We start from the raw sequence: 27,907 nt of genomic DNA, 5'->3' as shown, positions 1-27,907 counted from the left end.
AGACACCGCAATCATGAGGTCGCTTTAAATTCAACGGGGGTTTTTTTTAAACAGCGTTTTGTGGAATCAGTGTAGGTATTGAGATTGGAACAAATCATCTCCAATCAAGAGCTTAATTTCCCTAAATGGCTCGTTGTGATTTAAAAAAAAAAAAAAAACTGAAGTTAACATTTTACAATGGATGCACTCATTCATTAGAGGAACATCAATATCAGCCCTGCTGGCAGAGAAGACGCCACCCGTCAGTCAAACGTGAAAGAACATGTCTTCTCTTGGAAGCGTCCTGCAGTTTGTAGGATGTGTTCATCTGACAATTCAAGAGGAGGGGCTACTATCAACATTTAAAAACACACCCAATCTCACTGCTCGTTTGAAAAAACAGACAAGAATAACAGAGAAGTAAGAAAACACAAAACAATATCTGCGCTGGAACAAGGCATCAAAGATTTGTCATTTTAAAAATCAGCATTGATTTTCACAAATCAGTGCATCTCTCCTTTTCCCCCCATGGTCAAAGACTAGATTCTGCTGTGACCAGATAACCAAACATCTTTTTTTTTTTAAATTTTTAAATTTTTAAATGTAGAGGCCTGGAGCAGTTTTAAACAAGTGGAATATCATTTGTTTTCTCTGCTTGGATATGTTCCTAACCTTCATGGGAGAGATGGCGTCCACACACTCAGGGAAGGCAACAAACATCTGGACTCAGGCTAAGCAGAAGTCAATGTGTGCCAGCAGCTCCCTGTGGCGGCTGGTGGGATAGTGGGCCCGACACCTGGGGCACTCCAGGAAACTCTCGTCCAGGAGGTTTGTGATTTTAGAGGGCGATGTCGGACCGGGGGAGACGTCAAGAGTCAGACGCTCAAACTCCAGGGCGTTGTAAGAGCTGGGCTCGGAAAAACGGGCGTTTGTCTGCTTCTGAAAACACATTAAAAGCATGTTAGCATGTTTACATTCGGCGCCAAATGACAGAAGAGCTGAAAAGAAGAAAAAGCTTTAAAAGTATAAAAACAGTAATTATCTGTGAAGCCAAACGAGGCGCTCACGAGAAGTGACCCCAGTGTTGTGTGAGGCCTGTGTTTTCTGAAAGACTTCCTAATGAACATGTGGTTGTGATCTGTAACACTCACAGCAGACTCCAGCTTGGCAATCTGATCTCGGGCCTTGCGGAGCTCCTTCAGAACCTTATGTAACTGGTGCTGCATGCTCTGACGATCAATCTTTTCATTCTCAAAGTCCTTGGCAGAGAGCTGGATCTTGGGAGGAGAGGAGGAGGGGGAAATATATGAGCAGGAGAGAGCCAAGAATTCACTGCCCTTAGAGATTGCACAAGTGGGATCAGTATGGATTTCAACACTTTTGAGAAATGAATACATCTCCCTGTCACACACCCTGTCAAAATAAAAGACATTATCGAATGTTATTTTTGGCATTTTCTTATAGTAATAAAAACATTTATGAAATATTGCTTCTATTCATTTTTAATGAGGCTGAGTTGAGGGGGCTTCACTCATCACTGGGTTGTAAGTGTTTATTATAATATTATTATATAAATCAGGGACTACATGTTGTTTCCTTCCATTGTTCCCTAAGAATGGAGATTTTTGTTACTAAATATGTTGTTTTTTTTGTGAACTGGTGGAATATTGTTTTTGTTACCTGTTGCTCCAGAGCTGCAATCCTCCTCTGTTCTTCATTTTGGCTCAGAAGAGACTTCTGCAACATATTTACCTGCAGAAAAAAATGGAATACATTTTTTTTTTTTAAATTTAAGGAAAAAAAAAAGGACAGAAACAAACTGTCACAAACATGACTCAGCAATTTGTTCTATAAAAATGGAGTAATTTGAAGAATAGTCCCTCTGCTTTAAATGGATAGCTATCATTCGTAAATACACTAGTCCAGAGGAGTGACAGGTAACATGTTGAGCGTTACCTGCTGCAGAAGTTCAGCAGATCTCTTCCTCTCCTCCTCCAGTCGGGTGTCCATACTCTCCAGCTCGGCTCTCATCCTGTCCTCACGCTCAGTCGACACCTTTCTCTCCTCACACGCTTCATGTCTGAGAGTGACGTTTATGTAACCCGCAGAAATATATATTATCACCCTGTTTTTCCGTTTGGCAGTTAAAGGGTTTAAAAATGTTTTACAGCCTGTTAACTGCTGTGATTGTTTGAATAATAATAAAAAGATTTTTTCTTTTCTTTTAGTTCCTCAAACTTGCATTCAGTCAGTCAACGTTTTGGCGAATGACTCGTGGACTAATCCAATCACAGGGGCATTTTGGTTTTTTTTGCAGCACCTTTTAACATAGATCAGCATGATGATTGCTTTACCTGTTGCTGAGCCGCTCGGCCTGCAGCTGCAGCTTGGCCTCCTCCAGCTCTTTGCTCTTCTCGTTGTACGTCCTCAGAAAGGATGACAGCTCGCTGCTCTTGTCCTCATACCTCCTCTGCAGTCTGCACGTCTCCTCGCGGAGCCTGGCGGCCTGCTCCTTCTGAGACTGCAGCTCCGACTCAGCATTCGACGTCTGCAGAGTCACGGGAAGTGCAACTTTTTCAAACAGTGAATTCGGTTGTCAGATCCTTCCACTAGACTTCCTCCGATTAATTATAAAAGACTCCTGAATGCAAGGAGTTATGAAATACAGTGATGTTGCAAGCCGATTCAGTCCTACGGCAAACTTTTTGATCCAATTAAATATGAATGCATCTCTTCATTTTTCAACAGAGACGGTGCAAAGTTGATCAAGTGTACGAGCAGAACAGACAATACAAATCGTGGACGCGTTCTTAAATCGTCGACCAAAAGTGAAATCCCTTCAACTTGGAGAAGAATTTGAAAAGAGGAAGCACTTACCCGTTTCCTCTGCACATCCAACTCCTGCTGGGTTTTGAGGACCAAATCTCTTTGGCTGTCCAGGTCTTTCTGTACGCCCAAAAGCAACTGGTCATAGTGGCTCTTCAGTTGTGAATCCTTTTCTGGACCAGCTGAGACTAAGGGAGTGGATATATGTGACATATTTGACATTTACATGTTGATGCTTGTCTGTACAGAAAGTTTGTCAGCCAGTTTAAAGATTGTGTTCAATTATTCCATTGTTCTTTTTTTTTTTTTTTTTCCCAAAATCAGAAATAATTCATGTCACACATCATTGTGTTATAGGTGTTGTCCTTTTCCACGCAAAGCCTGCTGCTTTTTCATCTTTAATGTGTTAAAAAAAAAAAAAAAAAAAAAGCCCCCACAACGCCTGAAACTCCAAAGTTCTCCCTTCACACACTTCCGTATGCATCAGAGCACAAAGTGTTAAATAAGTTCAATGTGATTTTGTTAACATTTCATGCTCTGGGCATACTATTGCCTGATGTCATATGCAGCTTATTCACTTCCTCCTACGTTTCCCACCATCAGACTCGGCCTTTTGTTTGGTTTGTAGCTGCTGCTCCAGCTCCTTAATGCGAGCGAGGACGGACTGAACGTAGGCCTCTCTCTGCTGGTCGTACATCAGCCACTGCTGGTTCTTCTCCAGAGCCTGGCGGGGAGACAAACACCTTTTATCCAGACAAACTTTATTCACACAACTTTTTAACGGTACAGATGCTTGGTGAGCTTTATTCATTTAAACTAAAAAAAAACAAAAACCAAAACAGCTTTCAATATTACAAAATAATCCAAATGTTTTCTTCTTCCCCAAAGAGAGCCCATGTGTCCCTTTCTCCACACAGACGAATGAGATTGCCTTGAAAAGGGAGTTTTTTTTTGGAAATACTAATTGAGGAGCTTCAAAGATTTTTTTGTTTTTGTTTTTTTTTTAAATCCCTCCAGCCCTGAACAGGTGTGTAATCGAATGAAAACCCCCCCACCCCCCCCAAATTACCTGATAATATCCTCCATAATGACAACACCTCACGCTGTAAAACAAACAGTGAATCATTGACCACACTCACGTCTTTTAGTTGATCTTGTACCAAAGCCACGTCTGCGGGAGGCACCTGTCCATTCTGAGGAGAAAACATTCAAATTCAGAATTATAAAACAGAGACTAATTTAGAGAAGAAATGGGGAACGGTAACTTCTTCAGATTTGAGGTGCAATACTTTCAGAGGTGACTTCTGATTCAGGGAACATAGCATCGGCCTAATGTTTACAGTGCATTTTAATTTTCAACACAATTCAGGATTATGACATCAATCCAAAGCAGATGAGGCTGATCTAGAATATTACACTACTCCCTTTTGATGCTACCGGGCTAAATCGCAACAGACATTAAATGGTAAATTGCGCATTTCTGCGCGTTTTTATAACACATGTCACACCTGTTCACGCACTGCTGGCAAAGGCTGCTATGTAAGGTGACCATCAGAGGTAACTTATCCCATTCATACACTGCTGACGAAGCAGCCGGAGCAAGGTCTAAAAACTGAGCCACGGCCGCTCCTGGGCATCAACAAGTAGGCTCTGAATCAAACATCATCACTGTTTGAATGAGTTCTCCTCTTAATTGTATGCCATGCAGCGAGGAACGCGGCAGAAACCGACCAATCCAGAGACTGCTTTGGTCAGAGTCATGGCTGCAGCCCTAGCAACAAATCCTTGACCGCCACCCATTCCTAGAAGACAGACTCAGATCTTCTCATGACTGCCCTCTTGACCCCTCCCTCAGGCTCTGATCCCCCTCCAGCGTCTGAGCTGGAGCAGACCCGCCGCAGTCTTGTCACAACAGTAAGAATCGAACGGATCATCTCGTCGCCTAAGCCCCGAGAGCTCTCACACTTTCAGACGAGCATCGTTAGCTCGTCAACTTTTTCCACGTTGGATTTTAAAGCACATCCAATAAGCTTGGTCGGCTAAAAGCTGTTGTGAATCCACGTCTGGGGGAGAAAGGCAAAGGGGTTGCTGGGGTCAGGTTTCAGGAGGTCAATGCAAAAAGGACCAAAGCAAAAAAAAGATTTGAAGAGAGTGTTCCTGGAAAATGAGTATTAAGACGCAAAGAAAGAAATCGAAGGAGGAATATACGTCTTAAAGTACAACATTTTCCAAAACCTTATTCTTACATTCTGTGCAAAATGTCTAGTACAGACTACCGTTACGCTAATGGTTGGAAAAGCTTGGGCAGCAAATGCATCAAGAAAGTAATTACAAGGGCAACATGTGGGTTAGATTTTTTGTTTGTAAACGTCACAAAAAAAAAAAAAAAAAAAAAAAAAAAAAACAGTCTTTAGCTTTTTTTGTTGGTTCTGATATAAATATCTTAATCTAAAGCAGTGGTGTCCAAACTTTTTTTCTTGCGGGCCAAAATTGTCACATTAGAATTGCTCACGGGCCACAGGGTTTTTTGTTTGTTTGTTTTTTAAATATTGGAAGGAACTTTTTGTATTTTGACCACTTAAAAAAATAATGCAAATACACAATAATTAATTGCAGTGGGAAACTGTTGTGTTCTAATTTTTTGGAAAGAATAGTCAGGCTTTTATAGGTCTCCCTCGCTAACATGAAAAAGAAAAAGAACGAAATATGCCATCTGATGAGGCCTGGGGCCAAAATCTTCTGATTCTTCGAACGAAGTCAAGGGCCACAAACAATCCACTCAAGGGCCACAAATGGCCCCCCGGGCCGCACTTTGGACACCCCTGATCTAAAGGATCCTTAAAGATAAGCCCTGAACATCATGCACTAGCGAACATTTCTACATGAGATAGTAGTAAAGCAGAGGAGGTTTCATCGAAGGGGGGCACGTCAGGAAAAACGTGGGGAATTTTTTTAGGTTTTTTTTAGTCATACTTTAAATGATGTTTGACTACTCTGGGGCCCCCAGACGCTCAGAGATATGCATGTGATCTTAGAGTGTTTGCTCTGAGCCTTCAACTCTCCCGAACTCCTGATGCGTTTTCTTGTGATTTTGAAGCCAAGGAGAATCCTGATGACTGCTCTCTCGGAGTGAAGTGCAGGCCTGCTGTGCCGAGAGCATCAAAGGGGGCTGAAAGAGAATCTGCGCTGCCTTCTGATACCGAAACGAAAAGCCAGCCATTGTGGGAGAACTCTGGATTTACTAAAGACTCTTGATGTGATGATTTTAATGATCTGTAATGATGTCAGCGTATCGACAAAAAAGTGTGACGAAGAAGTTTGTATTCCTTCTTTACAACACTTATGTTTCTGATGTGTTCAACTCAATGTGCTCCATTCCATTTCATATGTTTCAATTCTAATCATGCATATTAAACACATCAGGGGGTCTGCTTTGGAGCAGTTATGTCAGTAGATGGGGAATACAGTCAGAGGTCCCACAGTGCCACCCAGTGGACGACAGAATAACTACAGGTTAATTTTCCAAACAGATCCTGTCGAGCAGCATGAGGCAAGAAAAAAAAAACGCCATCAACATTCTATTGAAACAAAATAAAGCTCTTTAAATTGACATGACTAAAGTCTTGGGGTTGTTTAGATCAGTGGTTCTCAACTGGTTTAGCCTCTGGAGCCACCACCAAACCCTTAAAGAGAAATTGCGATGCTTTTTTTTTTTTTTAACCAATCAAATATATTGAATAAAAAAATGCAGTTTGGACTTCAGATGGTACAAAAATATCACAACAAAACAAGAAGGTTTATAAAGCCCTTGATTGATTTTTTTCCTCCCCCTGTCACATGTTCGTGACCCTCTGAAAATAGCTCCGGGACCCACTTTTGGGTGCCGACCCACCAGTTGAGAACCACCGCCTCCTTTAGATAAACAAGATCTGATTAGGGTGAAAGCAAATGTGACTTGTTTACAAAGTGACTAGTTCATTGTAAATTAAATTCTGACTTTCGAATTTGCTGGTGCTCAATTTAATTAATCGCTACAATGAAATGTTGCACGTCTGAAGCAGCCAAAAATACGTCTACTGCCTCAGAACTATTGATGTGCAATAAAAAAAAAAAGAAGAAGTATTGGAGAAAAGGGGATAATGAAATGGAAGAATGGAGAAGTGGAGGAAACATAGGGGATGCAGAATTTAATCTTACTCCATGGATGAATGATTAGTTATGAAATACCTATGATGGTACATTTTTTAACCAACTTTGTTTATCAGGGATTTTATCAAATGATTACCTTTTCTACAAGACTCTAGTGAACAGCTACTCTCCCCCCCACACCTAATATTTGCATTTTTTTTCCATCAGCCTGAAAAGAATCATTTATAATCCCAGGGCTAGTGATCAATAAATTCCCCTCATAAGATAACGAGACATGTGGAAGAGGAGATGTGTTCCTTCCACCTGAAGATGTATATGAAGGCTTTACGTTGGTACCTACCACAACCTGTGTTTCCAGAGTTTGGCACCTGGTGGAAACTGTGACCAGCTGGTTTTTCAGGTTCTCCGTCTCCTGTGACAAGCTCTGGAACAAGACGTCTCTCTGCTCGGCCTCCTTCCTCCGTTGCTCCAGCTGGGCCTGCAGTGATGCTACCACCTGAAATGCAACAACAACAACAACAACAACCTATAAAACAACGTGTGTTTCCTGAGGATGTTTTCTCTTCTCTAAGGGATTATCTGCTCCCCCACAAAAAAACCCCACACACGGCTGAGTCTAACTTTGCCTTCCAAGCAGCTTGAGTTGTAGCCTGTAGTTGAAAAAAAAAAAAAAAAAAAAAAAACTTAATGAAGAAACACAAAATTCGCCCAAGTTCATTTCCCACCATGAGTCTGATGTCACTCTGATTGACTAAAATTAGAAACAATTCCTGCACCAATGGTAAGCAGAGATGTCACCAGCATGAGAAACGATCCCGTCAAACGGAGAGCATCAATTTCTCCAGCAGTGTCAAAGTGAAAAGGGCACGAAAGCTAATGCATGTGCGGACCCACTACAGAGGACAAATAGATTGCTTTACAAATATAAACTGAACAACCACACATCATGTGTTGCAGTGTGCAGTTCTGGCTGGCTGTCTAAACTTCAGTTAGCTGAGCTGCTGTCAAAACGGGACAGAAGATACACTCCCCCCCCCGTCACCCCATTTTCATGACAGCTCAGAACTCAAGTGCGATTTATTCCTTCCTGACAGATGTCGTCTGCCAGCAATACATGTGGCACCAACAAAACACCAAGAATGCAAATATTCCCTACTCGCAAAAGACAAAACAATAAGAGTAACTTGTTACCCCCACGGCATGCTGCTAATATGTTTGTGTGTGTATCCATAAAGACTTCAAAATGGCATCAATATGTTTACAGTACATTTTCATTTTTACATCGTTTATCTGCAGAAAGGTGTCGTGTGTATATACCTCTCCTCCTCGAGCTGTAAGCTGCCGTCTCATTGTTTCTAGTTCCTGCTCTTTGATATGCAGCTGCTGGTTGTTTCGTTCTCGCAGCGTCTCAAGGGAAAGAATCCTCTGGAAAGAAAAACAAATCCATTAAACATGTTTAAAACACAATGTTGAAACAACCTAAACACTGACAGACCTGCAGGAAACTGACAGAAGATGCGCATGCTGTACCTCCAGCAGCTTGCTTTTGTCTGAGTCGGGTGGTTTGACGTGTCGTTTGGTCATTTCATCGATTTTCTTTCGGAGGTGAGCATTCTCCCTCCTGACTTTATCCAGCTCTGCCTCGGCTTTAGAGGCCGAGCTGCTCGATTTGAAACCCAACTTGGTGACAAAGTTTTCTTTGGCACCTTTAGATGTCATGGCTGTTGGGGTTTTTTTTATGGGTGTTCACCAAATGCTGCTGATTTCTGCAGGGAGGGGAGGAAGACAAGACATTTCACACATTACTTCACAAGAGGCTCGGAATTTAAATGTAGTGTATACATTTAATGTAAACGTAAAGTTTACAATAATCAAACGTTCAAGTGTTAAGTGCAGAACACTACATACTCAGGAGGAATCGTTCAAACTGAAATATTCTGTTTGAATCTTAATGTTAGTTCAAAATTACGTGACACATTTTCAATATTATTTTTGTAATGTTTTTTTTCCTTTCAAAATAATCAGAACAAGTCAACTAATGTCCATATATATTTAATAAACACACTCATTTTAGAGAATAGATTTTTTTTAATTCAACGCTATCTGACAAAGTAGTAAATGAAACCTTAAACCAACATGAAAGATTGGAACGTTACAAACATCTATCTTCAAACTAACTTAACGTCGTAGTTTAGAGCCCTCTCCTTTCTAAACAATATTTAAAACACATTAATACAAATAATAAGACACTTACACACGAAGCTGGGAAAAGTTATTCTCAGAAACTAGTCTGTTTGCGACAACAGAACCGTTCCTGCCAGACGCTTTCGTTTCCTCAAGTTTGAATTACAGCGCGTCGACGTCATTTCCGTAACGTGTAGCGGGATACGTGTGTGTTTGTTCCGGCGTGTCTGAACCAAAAGATGTTGGGCGGTGCAGTGCAGAGTTATATATTATTTTTAAAGTTCACTGGCGAGATGAAGAGAATACTACCATCATTTACTATATGTGATGTTTGATGAGTAAAGAAGTTGATTTTTTTTTTTTTTTTACAACTTGTCCTTCTGGTCCTCAACTAATGATTGTTTGGGCGCCGGTCTACCCGTGGCAGTAAATTAAGCGAACAGACTCTTAACCGCACACCCAAACTGGTTTGACGTAAAATGTAGACTTTTTGAATCATAAAAACCGCTGTCAGAAGAACAGTGACAAGCATATGGGCTAACAAAAAATAAGATCAATTGTCAATTATAAAGCAATTTTACTGCAACACATGTTCTGTCTGTCTGGTTGCAACCTTTGACTGTCTTTTTTTAAGAGGTGGCCTCTGGTCATCTGAGATTGAAGCTGCAGATACATCTTTCATAGCTACTGTACAGACAAAGCCATAACAAGATGTTTGCATTCTTTGACCCTTTTGAAATATTTGGTTTTAAACTGGGGTATGAAAAGAACCGTATCATTGTTTAAAGCTTTTTTGATTGGTTTTCTTTTTTTTCTTTGGAGGGGCCTATTGCATAAAGACTTTCTATATGAGTTCTACCTTTGTTTTCAGCAAGGCTTTTAACTTCCTGTGGATGTGTTTCAGAAACTACCTTATGTGTGTGTAGCCTACATAAATCATTGGTTTTCCTCTGGGTGTGCTGGGTGATACAAATGCAGAGGTGAAGAGGCTGAGTGTTGGTGTAGAGAAAAAAGCATTTGTGATGTTGCAGGGAGAGATAATCGCGGGATAACTCAGGCTAATTATGATGAATTTTAGGGCGAAAAGACTTTGCATGAGCCACAGTGTGCTTGCATTTGAATAATGCTGAATACAGATTCAGAGTTCAAGCATGGGCGTTAATTCTTTACAACTGAGGAACCAATGACCTTTACCTTGCTAAATTAATCCGACCTTGGTGTTCTAATTATAGTTTTTTTCTCCATACTACGTTACTTGCAGCGTAGTAATTACATGTTGTGTGCCTGGTCCGATATATAATCCTCTAATTGCATAGTCTATCTTGTTGTTTTTAAACGTCAGATGACATATTTACATGACAATGTTTACACTGTAAAATTGAGTAGCACCTCAACCCTGTCGCATTATGATGATGAATTGAAGCTCAATGTTTTGGCTCCTTGTTTCATTAGTGCAAACAAAGTGAGTCAGTGTCGGCACATTATAATAACAACACTACCTAGTTCAGCTTGTCTGTCATATCACCCATTCTTTGCGTTTTAGTTTATCAAGTATTCCTTCAGTCTGTTTTTCATACCCACCTCTTTATTTACAGTCTGTATTGACATGTTTCACATTTATTGTAAAATCAGAAGGTTACACAATCAAACAAATCATGTGTTTCTTACCCGTTTATGTTAAATATTCATTGAATCAGTGAAACAAGTAGTATGATAACATTATCCATTATCTGATCCAATCCGTTATGATAGATCTTACCCTGAAAGGAAATTAGTCTTGGATGCTTGGATCAGCATTTACACATATTGCACCTTAGCCATATTGCTCATGTTAAACATACACAACAGGAATGAGTAAATATAGGGAATAAGTTCATAATTAAGTTATTGCATAACACCTTTGGCATTAAGACCCCTTAGTTAAACATTTGAGGTGGGCTTAAATGAGTGATCAAACAGTTGAGTTTACATTGGGGGTAATTTGTTAGCTTTTGGAGGCTTAGAGTAGAGAGTACACTAATCGAAATCAAAAATACCTCTTTAGGTTTTAGCAAAACATTGTATCTATCTTATGACAGACAGAAAATCCAGGTTGATGCCTCACTTTCAAGAACTTCCTTGTTGGAAAAGGTGCGAGTCTATTTTCCAAGAAAATGTGTCATCACAGGTGATGTTGGTCTTGTCTTCTTTGGTGAACTCTCTTTTTCTGTGAACTTTGTAGGTGTTGCCTTGTTTTTCCTGAAGACATTCAGCCACAGGGGCATCTTAGCGTATTAATAACTCCTCTTGCAACACAAGTTAAGCATTTCCGTCCTGATGTCAGTCCTTATGCCACACTTGAATTCCTTCATGTTGATGGGCTTTGAACTGTGGTGCATCTTTACGAATCTGATGACTTTCAAAAGCTCTTTAAAGTTCTGTTCCAGTGCAAAGAAATCACGATGTGAGAAATACTGTTATAAAAGGACAAATCATTCGAGTTTAAAGTATTTTGAGTAGTGCTTGATCTGACAAAAGGTGGAAACAACACTTAAACAAATAATTTTTGTTTGACATTCTCGCTGGTTGCAGTGTGCATTTGTCTATGTGTCTCAGGCTGCTATGCAAGCACAATCAATCCATTATACCAAAGTTTTACATTTTTATTCTGACCTTGCCTCACAACCTTCAGCAAGAGAACAAATTCTTTTCAATCTGTTAAAGCGGAAGGAGGCAGACAGTATTTGATGCACCTCAGATGAAAACTGCCTGCAGATTGTTCCTTTCAGCATCTTTGGAATAAAAAGTAGTTGAAAATTGTGAACTGTAAGAATAATGAAATTACATAAATAACCTCAAAGCTTCTTTAACTGCAACTGCAGATCTATTGACATTAAAGTAATATATATGCAGATGCAGCTGCATATAGTTGTGCATAAAAAAGTGTTCCTCAGAAATGTGCTGCCCTTACAATGCTGGTCAGTTTAAAATAAACCTGGAAGACAGCCTGTAGATAATTCAGTGGCTTTGTATATTTTCTCTCAATTTTTTTTTTTTTTTTTTTTTTACAGGTGAAATGTATTCTATAGCAGTCATCATTTATGGGCTACCATTACGTAAAGGTACACATCATTTTGGCGTTCTACCAAAGCCAACAACTGCCATGTATGCTTTTTTTCCCCTCTTATTTTTCAATCTTCCAATCATATATCCATTATTTCACTCTCTCAGGATTTTTTATTTTTTTATTATCCTAAAGAATCCTTAAGTATCCTTCAGCTTTAAGTGATTTTCAGTAATGCATGATGTTAATGTTAGATATTGTGGTCCAGTTATTTTCAATTTGGAAATGCTTTGGGGCGTGGCTTCCTGTGACTGACAAGTCACCATGCCAACCTGTCAACCTGTGTAGAAATGTGTACCTAGCCGAGTTCTCAAATATTATCAACTCTTGTTATAGGAAGTGAAAGTCATCTTTCTTGTTAATTACTTGACATACAGAATAATTGAAAAATGGTCTCTGAGCCACGTTGCAAACTGTAAATGTATAAAAAATAAAAACACAAACTGTAAGAATAAAATACAGATACAAGATGGCAACAACCAAATTACTAACTGTGTATACACCAGTTGCATTTCTGAACCATGACTGTCATTGGCTTCCACAGTTTTCATATAAACCTATATTTTATATTTGGTTACTTAGTCCTACATGAATAATCTTATGAAAATATAAAAAATATTATATAATCATCATCAACTGTCCAGTCCAACAGTAATTCCTATGTGATTAACAACAGCACAGATCAGCATGAGGCCTTCACTTTTCTATGTGCCCAGCGATGGCCTGCTCGGGTAAAGGGCAGCGGATGCATTTTGTTCTCTGTACCATCAAAGCAATGGATCTTTGACTCAGCTCCCTGGAGAGCAGCAGAGAGATGGAGTCATGGAGAGTTCTCCTCGATATGGAGCACACAAAGCTCCAGAGCCTGTTCACATGTGCTAAAGCTGGAATAAAGTCTTCCCTCTAGGTTTGTCCAGCACGCTAATTAAAGACTGCAGAGAGAAAACAAGATGACAAGGAGCATGTCACTGACTGAAATTAAGTATGAAATCTGTAGAGAGAGTCACATTTATCCAGACAGTATAAATGTCTTTTTCTTTTCACCCGCTTCTTTGTTGATTAGGGAGCTGCCAGACTCAGGGTTTTTTTTTTCTTGCAAGTGCCAGGGATGGGCTCGGTCCACGGATCAGCCCCCTGGTGAGCTGCGTCTGCATCATCAGCAGAGCACCAGCATCTCCACCAATTTTCAGCAGACCCCATGCTGCCCTGCATCACTGCCTGGCTGTGCTCCATATCGCCTGGAGCCGGGTCGCTGACCTATGAGAGGCACACTTGTGTCCCGGCTCACATTAGCACTGCACTGTACGGGCACATCATAAAATACATATCGAAGAAAGAGATTCTGTGGCCCTCGGAGAGCTGTAATGAAGCAGCTGAAGCACCTTGATTATCTTGGATGAAATGGCACTGTAATTAAATTGAGCTGCAGAGGTAAAAAAAAAAGCGGCTATTTGTATGTTCTTCTTTGTCCTCATTCTACGTGGAGCTATCACCGATGAAACACATAGTGGGCAGAGATGGGTTGGCGATGCTACTTTTTGGGGGGTTTTAATGAAAGCATAGGTCCTGAAACTTAGTCCGTACCTGAAAATTATGTCAGTCAAAGAAGCTTTCATTCCATAAGAACAAGCCTAAAAGGTTAGAACAAATCATTCTTTTTCCTTCAATTTAGCGACCCTCTCAACTCATCATCGTCCTACCGTGCAAACTAGCACCACAGTACTTGTTATTCAAGAAAACTCCAAAGTCATTCATTAAACAGTAAGAGGGATTATATAGTCAGCTACAAGCTTAAAGTTTGGCTGCTTAGCTAACAGCTTTGAAGCCCTACTGAAGTTTTTTTTCTCAGGGACACTGGCTTATAACGTGAAACTGCTTCTTCAGTATATTTTTTTAAAGATTTATTTTGTTTTTTTTTATGCCTTTATTAGAGAGAGAAAGCAGAGTGGATAGAGACCAAAATCAGTGCCAGAGAGAGAGGGGGACAACATAGGCTACAGGAAAATAGCACAGGTAGGATTGAAAACGTGGAAACCTTGAGTATTTTTATTGGCTCTGTTCGTTTTGAGGAGGGGGAGGCCTCTTTGAATAAGTCTGCTCTTGGTTAAAACCCTCTGAAAAATGAAAGGATCACTACCTGTACATAACCCGATTTATGTACAAACTAGCCATTGGCAGCTCAACTAACAGACATCTCGTTTCTCCTGGACATAACTTTAGCTCGAAGAAGCCTTATTGGCACACTAGCGTTTATCGGTTATACGAATCAGGAGTAGCAGGTCTTGGGCATAATTTGGCTCCTGATTAAAACATTTTAAAGCATGTAGATTGAAATAACCTAAAATAACCTGAGTAGCTACAAACTAGGTAGCAGCAGCAGTTGTACTAACAGCTCCAGATGTTTTTCTACATTTTCAAAATGAAGGAATAAATATAAGATAAGCACTTGAATTTCCCTCGGGATCAATAAAGTATCTATCTATCTATCTATCTATCTATCTATCTAACCAACTCGTAAGCAGCTTCTCAGCTCTCAGTTCCCTCTGACATGAAAGTATAAAAGAATCACAGACTTCCTGAGATGTCTTTACTCAGTGTTCCTTTTGAACTCATTGCGTCTGTTTGATTTGGAGAGGAGGAATCCTAAATGACAATTTGGTTTCAGGTGAAACTGAATGAGGAACGATCACTGCAGAGGGTTGCAAACGTTGTAACCGCCCTTCGTGCTCTTTTCTCCTGCATTGCTTTGTGTAAAGTGAAACAGTCAGAAAACAAAATCGCAAAAAATGAGACTGACAAATGCATTGTGACTCGGGTAACTTTTCGTAGGGTAATCCAGTCAGTGACTTTTAGAGCGCATCCCTTCAAACCGTATGAAGTCTGTCGGTCCCATATGCTTGGAGATTTGATGCTTCTGTGACCCAAAAGGTGAAGGTCAAGAAAAAAAAGGATTCTCAGCCAAAACACTTAAGAAAACAAGAGTTTGGCCTGTGCAACCCTCCAGCAGAACTCCATCAAAGCAAAAATAATCAAGGAACAAAGTGAGATTCATAACTTATTAATATTTCATTCTGATTTCAAGGAATTTCCAGATGTTAAGAAATACTTTGGAGTGGCACATCTGCCAGCACTCTCCATAAATACTCACTGACAACACAACATGTAGCACTCTGTGTGAACATAAACAAACATGTTTTTTCACACTTTGACAGACTGAAAATGAAAAATGAGGTTGCAGGGCTTGTGTTCTCATAGCTCTCACTGACTCCATTGACAACAACATATCTGTGACACACTAACAACTTCTTTTTGTGGCTTATTGTGGGGCGGCAGTAGCTCAGTCCGTGGGGACTTGGGTTGGGAACCAGAGGGTCGCCAATGCGGAACAAAATGTGGAAGCTGTTGTGGTAGCTGGAGAGATGCCAGATCATTTCTAAAGCATTGCGGAGGGGTCCTTGAGCAAGGCACCAAATCCCCATCAGCTCAGGGGGTCGCCTCCAGTGGGGACTGCCTCTGACATTTCTTAATGCATGTCCACAGGTCCTGCTTGTGCATGTGTGTAATTCAGGCCTGTGTGTGTGAGAAGCATGTCTCTACAATAACAGAATGAGAATCACAATTTCCACTGTTCTTCATTAGTATAAATGAATGGTTATTTCCTAAGTTAACCAAGCAACTCCTTTATACATTTTCTGACATGACAGGGATGGTAACTAAAATACAGTATGATGATCATCATCACATGGTTTGTCTCATTTGCCCATAAGATAACTGAAAGCCTAGTAAGGGCTCCTGCATGATTTATTGCTAATTTATTTTAAAAATGAAGCATGATCTGCTCTGGAATAAGTTTCACAAACCTAAAATAATGTAGAAAATTCACAGAACAAAAGTAACAATTAGCAAAGCTGTTGCCTTATCTGAACTGCTCACAACTGCAATACATAACCTTATTATGTCAAAACCCTCTCACTTGTTTTGTTTTAGCTGCAGGCTTTAATCCGACAACAAACAACCCAACAAATAATTATAATACTCTGTTTTCTATATACGCTTGTCTTTCTTTTTTAATTAATTCTTGTGTGATCTAAAGATCTCTTTTCCATTTACACATTAATGGGCTCTTAAAAGTCTGACCTCATTCAGTGAGAGATGTCATTGCACGTATGAAGAGGACAGAACAACTACCGGTACAATAAAAGCACTAGGAAAGTGCTCAGATGACAGATTGATTCAATTATGATCATCGCAACGCCTCCATCCAATCAATGAATTCATAATAGTTATATATAGATCATGGTTTTAAAAACATGACGGAAATCTAAAAACAAAATCAAATAGAAACGAAGAAAAACAAATGATTGCATAAGCACAAAGACCTTAACTGACACAGGTTGTTCCTATCATACGTCACTTTGATGGCCCACAGGCCTTAAGGGAAGGGTTTATGTAACAATTATTTTATTTTCATCGTATTCCTTCTTCCCCTTTTCTTCCCTCTCGTTAATCTTTTATCAGTGTCCCCTTCTCCTGTCTGACATCTTTGCGTTGCAGTCAATCTCTCCCATGATGCTTCGGAATAATTCAACACAGCCTCAACAACACACCTTCTTACCTCACTGCCACACTCCCTCCTGTATAGCCTCCATTCTTACATTGTCAACCTCTTGTCTCCCTCACATGGAAGCAAGTGCTGAACATGGGGGGGCGGGAGGGGGGGGGGGGGTGGACAGCCTCAGCCATAGCTGCCCACTTCTCCCCACACATTTAATACTGAACTGGCACATTCAAATCACTATGTTCTGTTTATGTGTGGCTGAAATGTTATATGACCTGTGTAATGTTGCAATATTTTGAAATGTGTTCTTCAAAGTTATCTGCTCTTTCTACTTTAACAAATGTCTTTGAGTTCCTGAAAAACACTTCACAAATCAAATGTCTCATTATCATTTTTCATAACAGAAATGGTCACTAAGCAACATCTACAAGACCTAAAGATAACACTTTGGATCAAAACTGTTTTTTACACTATACTTCATTTTTTTCCCAACTGAAATGAAACGCATAATTTATATCAGTGCTTTTAAACTTGTTTTTTTCTCTCTGTTGATCCTTCTCAGAGACACATTAACATTCGCTCCTCCTCATTTTGTGTGCACCCTTGTGAACTCAACGCTCTCATTCCAACACTTCTTGCTCTAATGATTGAATTATTGCTGTTCACCCTCCACATCATCAGCCACAGCCACACATATATGACCCACTGTACACACCAACGAGCTCGCGTGGAAAAGAGTGAGTATAGAGAAAGGGTTGCCAAGATTGAGATGTGATTCAGACCGTGTGTTTGCTATTTATTAAAGGCCTAATAGATATTCCCTGGGCCTCAGTGTTTCAAGGAGAAAGAAAACGTATTTTCAAAAACACCAAAAGCTTGATTGAATGTTCCACTCTGACATTAAGAAGGATGGAGATGGATATTTCTCGGGCGCCATAAAATAAACAGCCATTATCCTACCAGTGTAATAATCATGTTGAACAGTAACACTCATTACAAAACGTTATTAATGAACAACCCAATCCTGCCAAGTCCAACTCAGACAGATTCCAGGCCTGATGTCCCTGTGCTGTTCCATGGTGAGCAAATCTAACTGAGATAAGGCTAATCATCTGCTCTGCATTCTTGCACAGTAAAATTGAGTGCATGTTGTTCGAGAGGTTATTTGCCCTTTCCATGGCAGGATAATGACCTACAGTACTTTTTATTGTTTGGGCTTAGTTTGCCTTTTTGTGCTGTGTGCACCTTGGTGTTACAGCAGGGATGACGGAAGGCTGAATAAATACCCTGTAAACAACCTATAGTAATGGTTGTTTTATATTTTGATCTCTGTGTTGTCATATCACTATACAATTAATTAATTATAGTGGGTAATTAATTAAAACAGACCCTGAAATCATACACTGTTTTTTTTATTGCAAATGTAAGCAACATTTTTTAAATCCATTTAAAGTCAGTGATCTTCACAGTTGACAAGATTCTGTCTAAAAGCATTTATTGCTTTTAAATAAAAAAAAAAAAAAAGATTAGAAAAAATAGTGTGGAAATATACACTTATATAAAAATCAAGTCCTTATCACTGAAGTTGAACGCTTTAATCCTTGAAACTAACATTGCTGCAGAATATTTTTCTAGTTCTAGTGCTCACGGTACATGAATAGATATTTTCTGATGTACTTCTTTATGTTAAGTTTCTTACAGAGTGTATATCAACTGGAGCAGCCTTGACACTTGGTCTTGCTAGCGTGTTCTTGAATGTACTGATTTTCATTACTGATAAGTATGCAGTTATGAAAATCTGTATTGCTGGCATGCATTTAGGTAACTCCACTTCTGAAAAAGGTTGAAGATAAGGAGCTGGATTGAAGTCTCATAATATTGGATAAATGAAAACTAGTGCAATAATTGTTACAACCAAAATGTATACATTGACTAGTAGTTAGCTAAAATAGTTATCTCAACATGCAAATTAATTTGTGATAATGGACTGAGTAATGGAAAAATAGTTAAAATGTTCAGCCTATGTCACTTTAGGTAGTTACAGTAGCATGGATTCAAGTTTGACCAAACTGACCTTAACATTAGAACTTCAATTTTACAAATAAAATTGGGCAAAACACAAATTAAGAAGTTGGAGTAGGCTATATTACATAAAAAATGAATTTGGCAAATTACCTTTGCTGTTCTGTCCCAAGAGTCAAGTGAGAACATCAAACTCCTGGAATATAAAACTAACAAAAATGACTCAATTCATCAAAAAAAAAAAAAAATCCTGTTCAGGGCCGCCTGTAAATTCATCAGCACCTCATGACTTTAATGTTTTCACCGACCCTTAACGGTTGTCAGGCATTTCAAACGAGCAGCCAACACAGAGCTGAAAATCAAGTGAATGGCATCTGAAATGAATAGTCCTGTCAGTAATCAGAAAGAAGGTTTACATTGCTACAATGGGCTTGCCCTTCTTACCCAGAAGAGTGCTCTTAGTGCCGTAGCCTTGCAGAGACAATCGCCTATTTCCGTGACACAAATTAGAGTTAAAAATGTTGAAATATGACAAAAAGACAAAAGATCAAATACTAAAAAAACAGATTATACTCGTCAGGTTTTCCATGACCTTGACATTTTATTTAATACCTTTTTATGCTGATTGTCTATGGTGAGTCATCTTTCATTACATTTAAGTACAGCTAAGAATATCTTTTATTTCCTTTTCACATCTTTTACAATTTGCCTCACTTCTTTCTCCTCTGCAAACTTGTGTTAGATAATCTCTTGTATGGATGGTGATCTATTCTAGGGAAACTCTCAGAGGCAAAGTTTTTCGTCTCCTAAGAGGATGAAAGATTATCGTAAGACCCTTAGTCGTAGTCATGAGAGAGCTCAAGCAGAAGACATCATTAGCCCAAAGAATGAACATCATCTACATCAGATTGTCACGTCTTTCTCAATCACTGAGGTCTCTATGGCGAAGATGATGATGCACATGGAACACAGTTCCCATTTATCAACAGCTCATGTTAATAAGGTCGTGGCAATTTTGGTGCTCTCTGAGGCTAGATTATGAACCTCATTAAATGTCAGAACAAAGAAGGGTCATCTTGTTGGCATCAAAACACACAAAGAAATGTTGATTTAATCATATTGATTGTCAAGGTCGTTCAGCTTTTTTGCTCTGTTTGCAAACACTGATGTGGCAGTGATTATTGAAATCTTACTTCAAGGGAAATGCAATCATGTTTCTATCAACGCAGGTTATTTCCTAAGATTTCAAAATAAAACCATCTTATGTCAGCACCCAAATAATCCTGAATCATTGCCAATATTTAACTTTGTACTTTTTGCACATATAGGTTTTATTAATGTAAATATTATTCATCTTATTTTACCTTGTTTTTATTTACCGTACCTTTTTTTTTTTTATCTACACCGTGGGGAGGGGGGAAACGTAATTTCGATTTCACTGTATGTCTGACATATTTTGGAATTGACAATAAAGAAAACCTTGAACAGGAGGTTAATTCACACATATGACTATAAAGTATGTCAACAGTTTGTTTAAACAATTTGTGAACCCGTGGCAACATGTAAAAGAGTATTTTACTACCTTTAACAAGATTAACCCCTGTAGTAGTTTGATGGTTTTCCAGGTCTGCATGAGGATGGTATTGAAAAAGTAGCCTACAGTATATGTCAATATTGGACAAGCTATCAAAAAAGAAATTTTCAACTGCAATAAAAATATGTATTCCCATATGTTAAAATTCTTCATTGGGATTAAAGAAGAACTCTCCTATGTTAAACTCTAATCCACCGACCATGTCATCATACTAACCCATGTCAATAAGTATAATTAGACATGTTAACCAGTAAATCACAACGAATTCCCTCGTTTTATGCAACTTTGACATTTTCCAAGTCACTGCAACTTTTCTGCAAACTTGACCATCCAACTAAATTCACCCATGTACAGCACCAAACTGACATTCAAAATATCATGCCTTGTGTATTGTCTATGGACTCAGCTAAATGGCAAATGGACAAGATCATCTATAGTGATTTATACTTTTTACACTGAAAGTCACACCTACCCATTTAAACACATGAGAACGCTGATGGAAGAGGCTGCTATCTAAGGTGTCCCTCAGTATTAACTAATCCCAGTCATACCAATGCCATAGCTAAAGCAGGGAGAGTAACTTGGACATGTGGCTGCAGTCGGATTGAACCTCTAATCTTGTAATTGAGAGATAACCAACTCTACCCCCTATCAACCAATTACAGGTTGCATCCAAAAATATTGATGAACCAGAGGATGTGACATTTTCAATGGCAAATGTAGCCTTTACCAATTTCCTGTAATAGAGGACAGTGTTGACCACACAAATGAATGATGAGTGTCTTTAAGGCAACTGCTTTTCACAACATATTCTGAATCAAACATGGACTCTAACATCAACATATTATGACTTCTATACATGAATCAAGCCAGCTGTGTGAAGCTGCAGCCTATTACTTATTCACTGATGAAGCCTTGGCTGAACTGTCTAGCAGCTGCTTAATGTGGTATTTGTGATTCAAGTAGCGAATAAAATAGCTGGTATTAACATACCCTGGCTTGTCAGTCCTCAGTGTAGACAAACAGCTTTACTGATTACGCATGAAAGGAATAGCAACAACTAATTTCCCTCAGTCTCTTTGTCTCCTCCTCCACTTTTCAGTGCATAGGACATGTTTAAAACATTATGTAATTTTGCTGACGCACTTTGCAACTGAAATTTCACTGCTTTACAATCAAATGTCTATGCTTGTTTCTCTGTGCTGTGAACTTCAGTCATATGTGTTGCCTGAATATTAGATGAGCCCTTGTAGTGGCAAGAAATGTGAATCTGAAAACTGTTAGCCTGCTAGGTAGTGGCACAAAAGATAGCGATTGAGTGTGGGCTGGATTCTATAAAAGCATGCGTGAGTGTAGTTCCAGAATCCGATTTGATAGGGACATCCTAATTTTCTATTTCCTGAGCCCCCATAAATATATAGAAAACACCAGCCCCAGTTTTAACCAACTGAAATACCAAAGCACTACATGCAACACCTATTAGCCTGAAAATGTGTCAAGCATTGTTGCGTTTTACGCACACTGAAAGTGTCCAATTTTCAATTGCCCATAGTGGAAAAGCCGATATACAAAACGAGAAAACATAAATAGTGGGTAAAGTCTGGAAGTAAGACTGTTGATCTACTTTTCAGTGAGGCAAATGCATCAACAACTAACTTTCACAGGCCGCCCAGACAACTTTGTCTAACACATTTTATGACCAGTGCACATCACTGATCTTGTGGATCGACACGTGGGTTTTCAGTCAAATTAAAATGTCCCGATTTAGATGTTAAGTTGTTTTAGTTTTTAGCTTAACATTTTTTAGGAGGCAGAACTGTTGATTTAAATGTTTTAATCATGCATTGCATTTATTTATTTTCCTCTTCGCTTTTGCAAGTAATTCTAAAAAAAAAAAGACCAGTAGGCCTATAGTAATGTAAAGGCCAGAATATGACAACGTTTACAGCTGAGGACAATATTACAGATACCTACAGTCAGCCATCAATAATTGGCCTATGATCCTGCTCCAGTTAATGATCAACAACTGGTTTGGTAGAGGCAGATGGCTTTCAACTTATGATTCTGGATTTGCTTTCTGGTAAAATAAAATGTTCCGTACCACTGTTCCTAAATGTTTTGGGAATGCAGTGGGGTGTCTTTAATTATTGAAGAATATAATACAGTACTGTATGGAAAAGAGTCAACTGACAAGACATTACGATAAGAGTACCAGAATCTAGGCAGGCTGGAATTCCAATATTCAACAAAAATGTCCACCACTTACAAAATCTCATATTGCACAAAGTTAAAAAATGGATGCTTAAACCAAACAAACTGAAAAGCAATAGCAGGAAAAAACGCAATGTAATGAACATAAAGCAGAATTTAAACTAAATTCTTTCAGGGGCGCCAATCAGGTCTGCACCAAAGACTTGTTTTTGTGAAATTTAAGAACAGCCCAAAAATAGCCCTTTTCAGCCCTAAGTATCGTAACTAAGCCCAGTCGTCATCATGTATTTTTACACTAAAGCATAATACAGGTGTTACGGAAGCACAGCTCAGCAGGATTTATACATGTACACAGTTAGACGTGCGCATGCACACACAGAGCTGGCCGTCTCTCCTTTGTTGCACCTGTGTTACCATTTCCGACGGCGGTGCAGAGACGGGTTCACTTTGTCCCCCCATGACGCCCCCGCGACATTCTTATTGAAGGCGAATCGTCAAAGGGGCTTGAATACTGCTGCATGAAATGACTGTCTGAATAGGACTATTAGCAATTCAGATTTGTTGGACTAACATTTCAAAACAAAGTATTTCCACAATAGAATTCAACCTTGAATCACAGCACATTCTTGGATATGAAAAGCTGGAGCCTGAAAATGTGTAGCAATTTTAGTTTTGGGAATTCATTCCCCAATGAATAATTAAATTAGACTTGAATTTCTGTAATAGTAATAAAATAGTACTGCTTAAAGCATATTTCCTGATATGTAATCTATGTCTAATTTCCATACTGCTAGTGTTTAAGCAAATCTTTTGACACCAGTGTTTTCTCTCTCGAGATGAACCCATGGTTGCTCATGAAACCCCGTGAGATAATATTTAAAGCTTTATTTGCACTTAATCTTCAGATTTAAGTCCCGAAATAAACATTTGAGATCTCAGTGATAACACTACCGGAGTAGTCATGATGAGCAAGAGGAATTGTGTAGCATCATAACAATAAAGCAGTATTATCTAATCTCTTGCCGTATTATAACAGTTAGTGTTTGAACTGGGTTGTTCTTTTCGGGGTTGCACAGAGAGTGACTCAGGAAGCTCTGAAAGTCTCCTGTGGGCAACACGTCTAATTATACTCTGCACAACACTCATCCCCCTTCATGAGAAATGCCTGACACATTCTGCAGCGGAAGGAAGAAACACAATGAGACCCTGAAAAGGTGAACAGTCTGGTTGAGGAGTCATTACATGGCAGACCAGCTCTTGAGAGCTTTACATTCTCCCGCAGAACATGCTGTGAAAATTTGCCTGTCTACACAATGTGTCAGTGTTCTCTACTCTGATCCAGTAAAAAGCACTATTAAATCCTGAGCAAGGACAGATTTCTTTCATCATTAACACTTCTTCTGGCAGGGTCTACTTTCATCGCACGTCACCTACGGCAAGTTCTTCATCAGCATGACTCCTCCGCACCTTCAGCATCAATTTTAAAGTGTTATTTGTTGATGCTGAACTCTGTAAGGATGGAAAAGATCATCAGGAAGATTAACACCGCTGAGTTGCTGAGGGCAATTCTGTTGGAAAAATCTGATACTAGTTGAGACTGATGGGCTTGATCTCATCCAGCAACTTAGTTAATATTTCTTGCCTTTTATTGGAAGCCTCATTCCAGCCAGCAGAGGGTGAAAGGAAGGACGTGACTGTCATTAAGATCAAAGTGAATACAACATATGAAGAGCAGTGGAGCATAGGAGTCATATTGTTTGCCTTACAGAACATGAGATGTGATGCTTCTGTTTCAAACGACACTAATGAGATCCCTTATGTTAACTTTTCCAGAGCCCATTACCATAGCCTTACATGTGAGTTCATGTGATGCACCATGAAAGGATTTGAGAGTTTTATTTGAAACATGATTAAAGAGACGTATATTTCTATTTTTTATCCATACCTGTAAACGTTCTAGTTTTTCCGAGGTTTCTACCATATTACATTTCTCCACTCATTTTCCTAACTGTACAACCTCATATAAAATATAAATAAACATACACAGATTCTTATGTTTTGGATTTTGGTCTGAATGTACCAAAGTTTCTAAGCTGTCTGTGAACACACACACTCAATCTTAGCTACATGAACAGTCATTCATTTAACATTTCCCTACGACCTGACAATCCGCAACATGAATCAAAGGGAAGAAAAAAAAACACAGCAAGAACACCAAGTTATTCTCTATTTCTGTAACTGTTTTGTTAGACCTTTGTGCAGCTTTTTATGAATACAGTGTGTTGGGGAGACAGGACCGTGTATATGGAGTCCTCAATCAGGGAGAGAGCAGGGAATGGCATGCGCAACTCTACTTTGAACATACAGTACAACTTGATGCAGAAAAGCTCTATCTGGCTGTTTTTTTTTTTTTTATAGTGCAGTTTTGAACAGAACTACCCACACACCATGCCATAAGCTGTGTGGGATTTTTCCTCACACTATAGACTCTATGGTGTGAGAAAAAAAATCATACATCCAGCTAAACTAACTCCATTTCAGGCAGATGTTCAGCTGTTTCATGTGCAGAATATTCCCCACCAGCTTTTCTCTTATCATGTCATCTGTCTTGTCCAGTTTTTTTTTTCTGCCTTACCTTGGCAGGCGTTTTCCAAGCTTATAGAAAATTCTCTGTGAAAAATGACCAGCAAGAGGAAATTAAAGAGAAAAAGGAATGACAGAAAGCAGTGAGACAAGTGCCAGAGGGGAAAAGATTCGTCTGAATTAAAGATAAAGCTGACCGGAGTTTAAGCAAGCAAAGCACACCTGAATAGTGAAGTCGTTTTTACGTGCATGCAGCCCCACACACACATACGCTGTTCAACCCCAACCCTCCTGTCTTGCTTGCCAATTTTCTAGTTAAGTACCTTCCCATCTGAACAGTTTCTCCTTTTATATCTTAGATGAAAAGATTTTTATATTTCCCTTTGGATGTCTTCATAAACCACTCAATCATGCGATGGTTTAATTCCTGTGAGCGCACTTAAAAGAACACTAAGCTAATGTGGAGAAAAACACACCTTTGGCATAACACAGCTCAAAATTTTAACGGTTAAGTATGTGTGTGTGTGCGTGCTTAGTGGCACGTGTAGTATTCACACGGAAGTCAGAGCCCAGCTGAGTTCTAGTGCTGCCCTTCAAGACATTTCCTTCTTTTTCGCCCGTCCTTCCACAGGTGACTTTCCTCAAATAAGGCCCCCAGCTGATTTGACAGGAAGCAGCCAATGTCATTAAAAACACTGCATCTGCCGAGGGGGGTGGGGAGGAATTTTAAGTGTCCGGAGATCTGCCACTTAATGTGACAAGGGCATTTTAACACCTGACACAGAAAAGGAACGTCATCCTAAATAGTGAATCTGCACTGTAAGCCATGCTGTGAGCTTTACCTCTAAATGATCTTCATTTGTCTTTTCCTTTTTTTGTATTCTGGCAGATGAGTTAAGAGTTGAAATACCTCCAGAGCCTTTTATCAGGCATCAAGCCAGTAAAGGGGTTTAAGCCTGCAGGATAAATTTAAAAGCAAAACCATGGCCTATTTTTTTTTTTTTGTGTAAAAAAAACCCCTTTAGTTTTTAGTCTTTTGGTTTGCCTATCATTAGTTTTACAGTTGCCGTCAGTGACATCATCCATTTAATAGTGTTAAACACACCAGAAATGGGAATCTCATATATGCAGCAATCCTTATTTCTGTGGCCCAGGAAGAAGACCAAATAAAATAATTGTTACAGCTGCAAAGCTATTCTATCACATGATCAGTACCCAAGGGCCTGTGTTCAAAACCTGGACCACATGCAACACACACAGGTGTCACGTTTGTCCTGAAATTAAAATCTGACAAATACAACAGGAAGTAACATGTCGACTACATTCTGGAGTTGTTTAGAGGCATTTTCTTCGTTAAGTCTTTGGATGAAGAATGTTATAATTCAGTTCTGTAAAGTGCCCTCCCACTTGTGTGTGTTGTCTCTCCCCCCCCCCTCTCTGTCTTGATCCTCCTGTTTCTCATCCCCTGTCAGTCACTTGTGTGTGTAATCAGTGGGGGCGTGGCTGCCCGCTGCAACCCATCACCTGCCAGTATATCTACCGGAATTCTGCATCCACTCATCGCCGGACTATACTTTCTGCTTATGTGGTATAGTAGTTCCTTGGCTCCCTCGTTATTTCATACTGTCTGAACACTAATTCTCTTGTGACTTCTTTTAATCAAGGCCGTGTCGCTCACCTGCCTGCCTGCACTCCCTACACAAGTCTCACTGACAATCTCTGCACGGATCACTCAACACATTTTGAACACTGGGGAACTTACTGGAAAGCACCCCTCACCACGATTGCTCATGGAGAGTGTGGGCACAGTCTCATGGATCCCTAAAAGTCACTTCACCCCCTCTTGTTGCTCACATGAAGTATATTGTCATTAAAGAACGTTGTGTATTAGAATGATCTGTCTCTGAGTCGTGCGTTTGGGTCCTAAAATTATACGGTGTGTGTGTGAGTGTGTGTGTCGTAACAAAGAAGGCCACGTAATTTCCAGTCTTTATGCTAAGCTAATCAGATGCCCCCTTTGATATACTTTTGTTTTTAAATGTGTTTTAATTGTAAGCTGTGTTTATTGTTAGGGCCTTGTCAAAGGAGAATTTCAGTCACTTTTAAGACAGCCAATAAAGTTATCTTATCTAATAAGAAAAAAAAAAGGTTAGCACCATATTATAGGGCTTCCAGGTGTCTGTGGCATAATTGTTTTCAGCTGCCAAGAATGGTAAGGGCCTTACCTGTTGCAGTCTTCTTTCAGTACAGGAATGCTTCTTTCTGGACCAGCTCACTCTGCTCGGTTCCAGCACATTCTTCTCCGTGTTGGATGATAGTTCAATATTATAGCAGTAAACACACAAAAATAACTCAACAGACTTAATCACAAAGAAAAGGAGAAGCAATAAACAGTCTCTCGTCCAAAAACAAACAAAGCATCTCAGAGTCCCAAACATTTGTCTCTCACACACCTGCTCGCCTCAGCTAATCAAGATGGTGGCTTCCCAGCCTATGGCTGTACAGCAAGGCAGGAAGGCCGCCTCCTTACTAGCATGACAGCCATGGCATACAACCTATTAGGGACAGTATTGCTGTAACACTATGGGAAGATGTTAGACAGGTCTTGATCTTTTTATATTTTCTAGAAAATTAACTGAAATAGCAATCTTTTGCCATTTTTTCTTTAAACTTGACATAGCATTTTAAGATGCTACAG

At 39.4% G+C, this 27,907-nt stretch overlaps 1 protein-coding gene across 3 annotated transcripts; it reads right to left on the bottom strand.

Moving 5' to 3' along the window:
• Positions 1-109: 109 nt before the first annotated feature.
• Positions 110-27,662, bottom strand: cep55l (centrosomal protein 55 like). 3 transcript variants are annotated; one of them, XR_013777993.1, is made up of 13 exons: positions 9,209-9,339; positions 8,485-8,720; positions 8,272-8,379; positions 7,295-7,450; positions 3,945-3,998; positions 3,403-3,529; positions 2,857-2,993; positions 2,334-2,527; positions 1,936-2,059; positions 1,660-1,731; positions 1,131-1,256; positions 652-918; positions 110-307 (listed from the first exon to the last, which is right to left on the bottom strand). XR_013777993.1 is itself a non-coding variant. In XM_079333911.1 (12 exons), the coding sequence occupies exons 2-12, from the start codon at positions 8,671-8,673 to the stop codon at positions 706-708; spliced, it is 1,500 nt and encodes a 499-aa protein (XP_079190037.1). In that variant the 5' UTR covers positions 8,674-8,720; positions 27,435-27,662; the 3' UTR covers positions 110-705. The 3 variants fall into 3 exon arrangements, 2 of the variants coding, with proteins under 2 accessions (XP_079190037.1, XP_079190036.1); XM_079333911.1 differs by lacking the exon at positions 9,209-9,339 and adding an exon at positions 27,435-27,662 and having other exon boundaries at positions 110-918; XM_079333910.1 differs by having other exon boundaries at positions 110-918.
• Between the last annotated feature and the right edge of the window lie 245 nt (positions 27,663-27,907).

The sequence above is a fragment of the Symphodus melops genome (assembly GCF_947650265.1).
Source record: "Symphodus melops genome assembly, chromosome: 21".
Taxonomy (NCBI): domain Eukaryota; kingdom Metazoa; phylum Chordata; class Actinopteri; order Labriformes; family Labridae; genus Symphodus; species Symphodus melops.
The sequence above is the reverse complement of the archived record's forward strand: the minus strand, read 5'-3'. Positions and strand labels throughout refer to the sequence as shown.

What these genes read in the sequence shown, in the direction of transcription:
- cep55l (XM_079333911.1), bottom strand. Translation starts at nt 8,673, where the DNA reads ATGACATCTAAAGGTGCCAAAGAAAACTTTGTCACCAAGTTGGGTTTC. An exon ending in TACAAGATCAACTAAAAGAC is followed by an intron (nt 3,530 to 3,944) that starts GTGAGTGTGGTC and finishes TCTCCCCGCCAG; the next exon opens with GCTCTGGAGAAGAACCAGCA. An exon ending in ACAAAAGGCCGAGTCTGATG is followed by an intron (nt 2,994 to 3,402) that starts GTGGGAAACGTA and finishes CCACTCCCTTAG; the next exon opens with TCTCAGCTGGTCCAGAAAAG.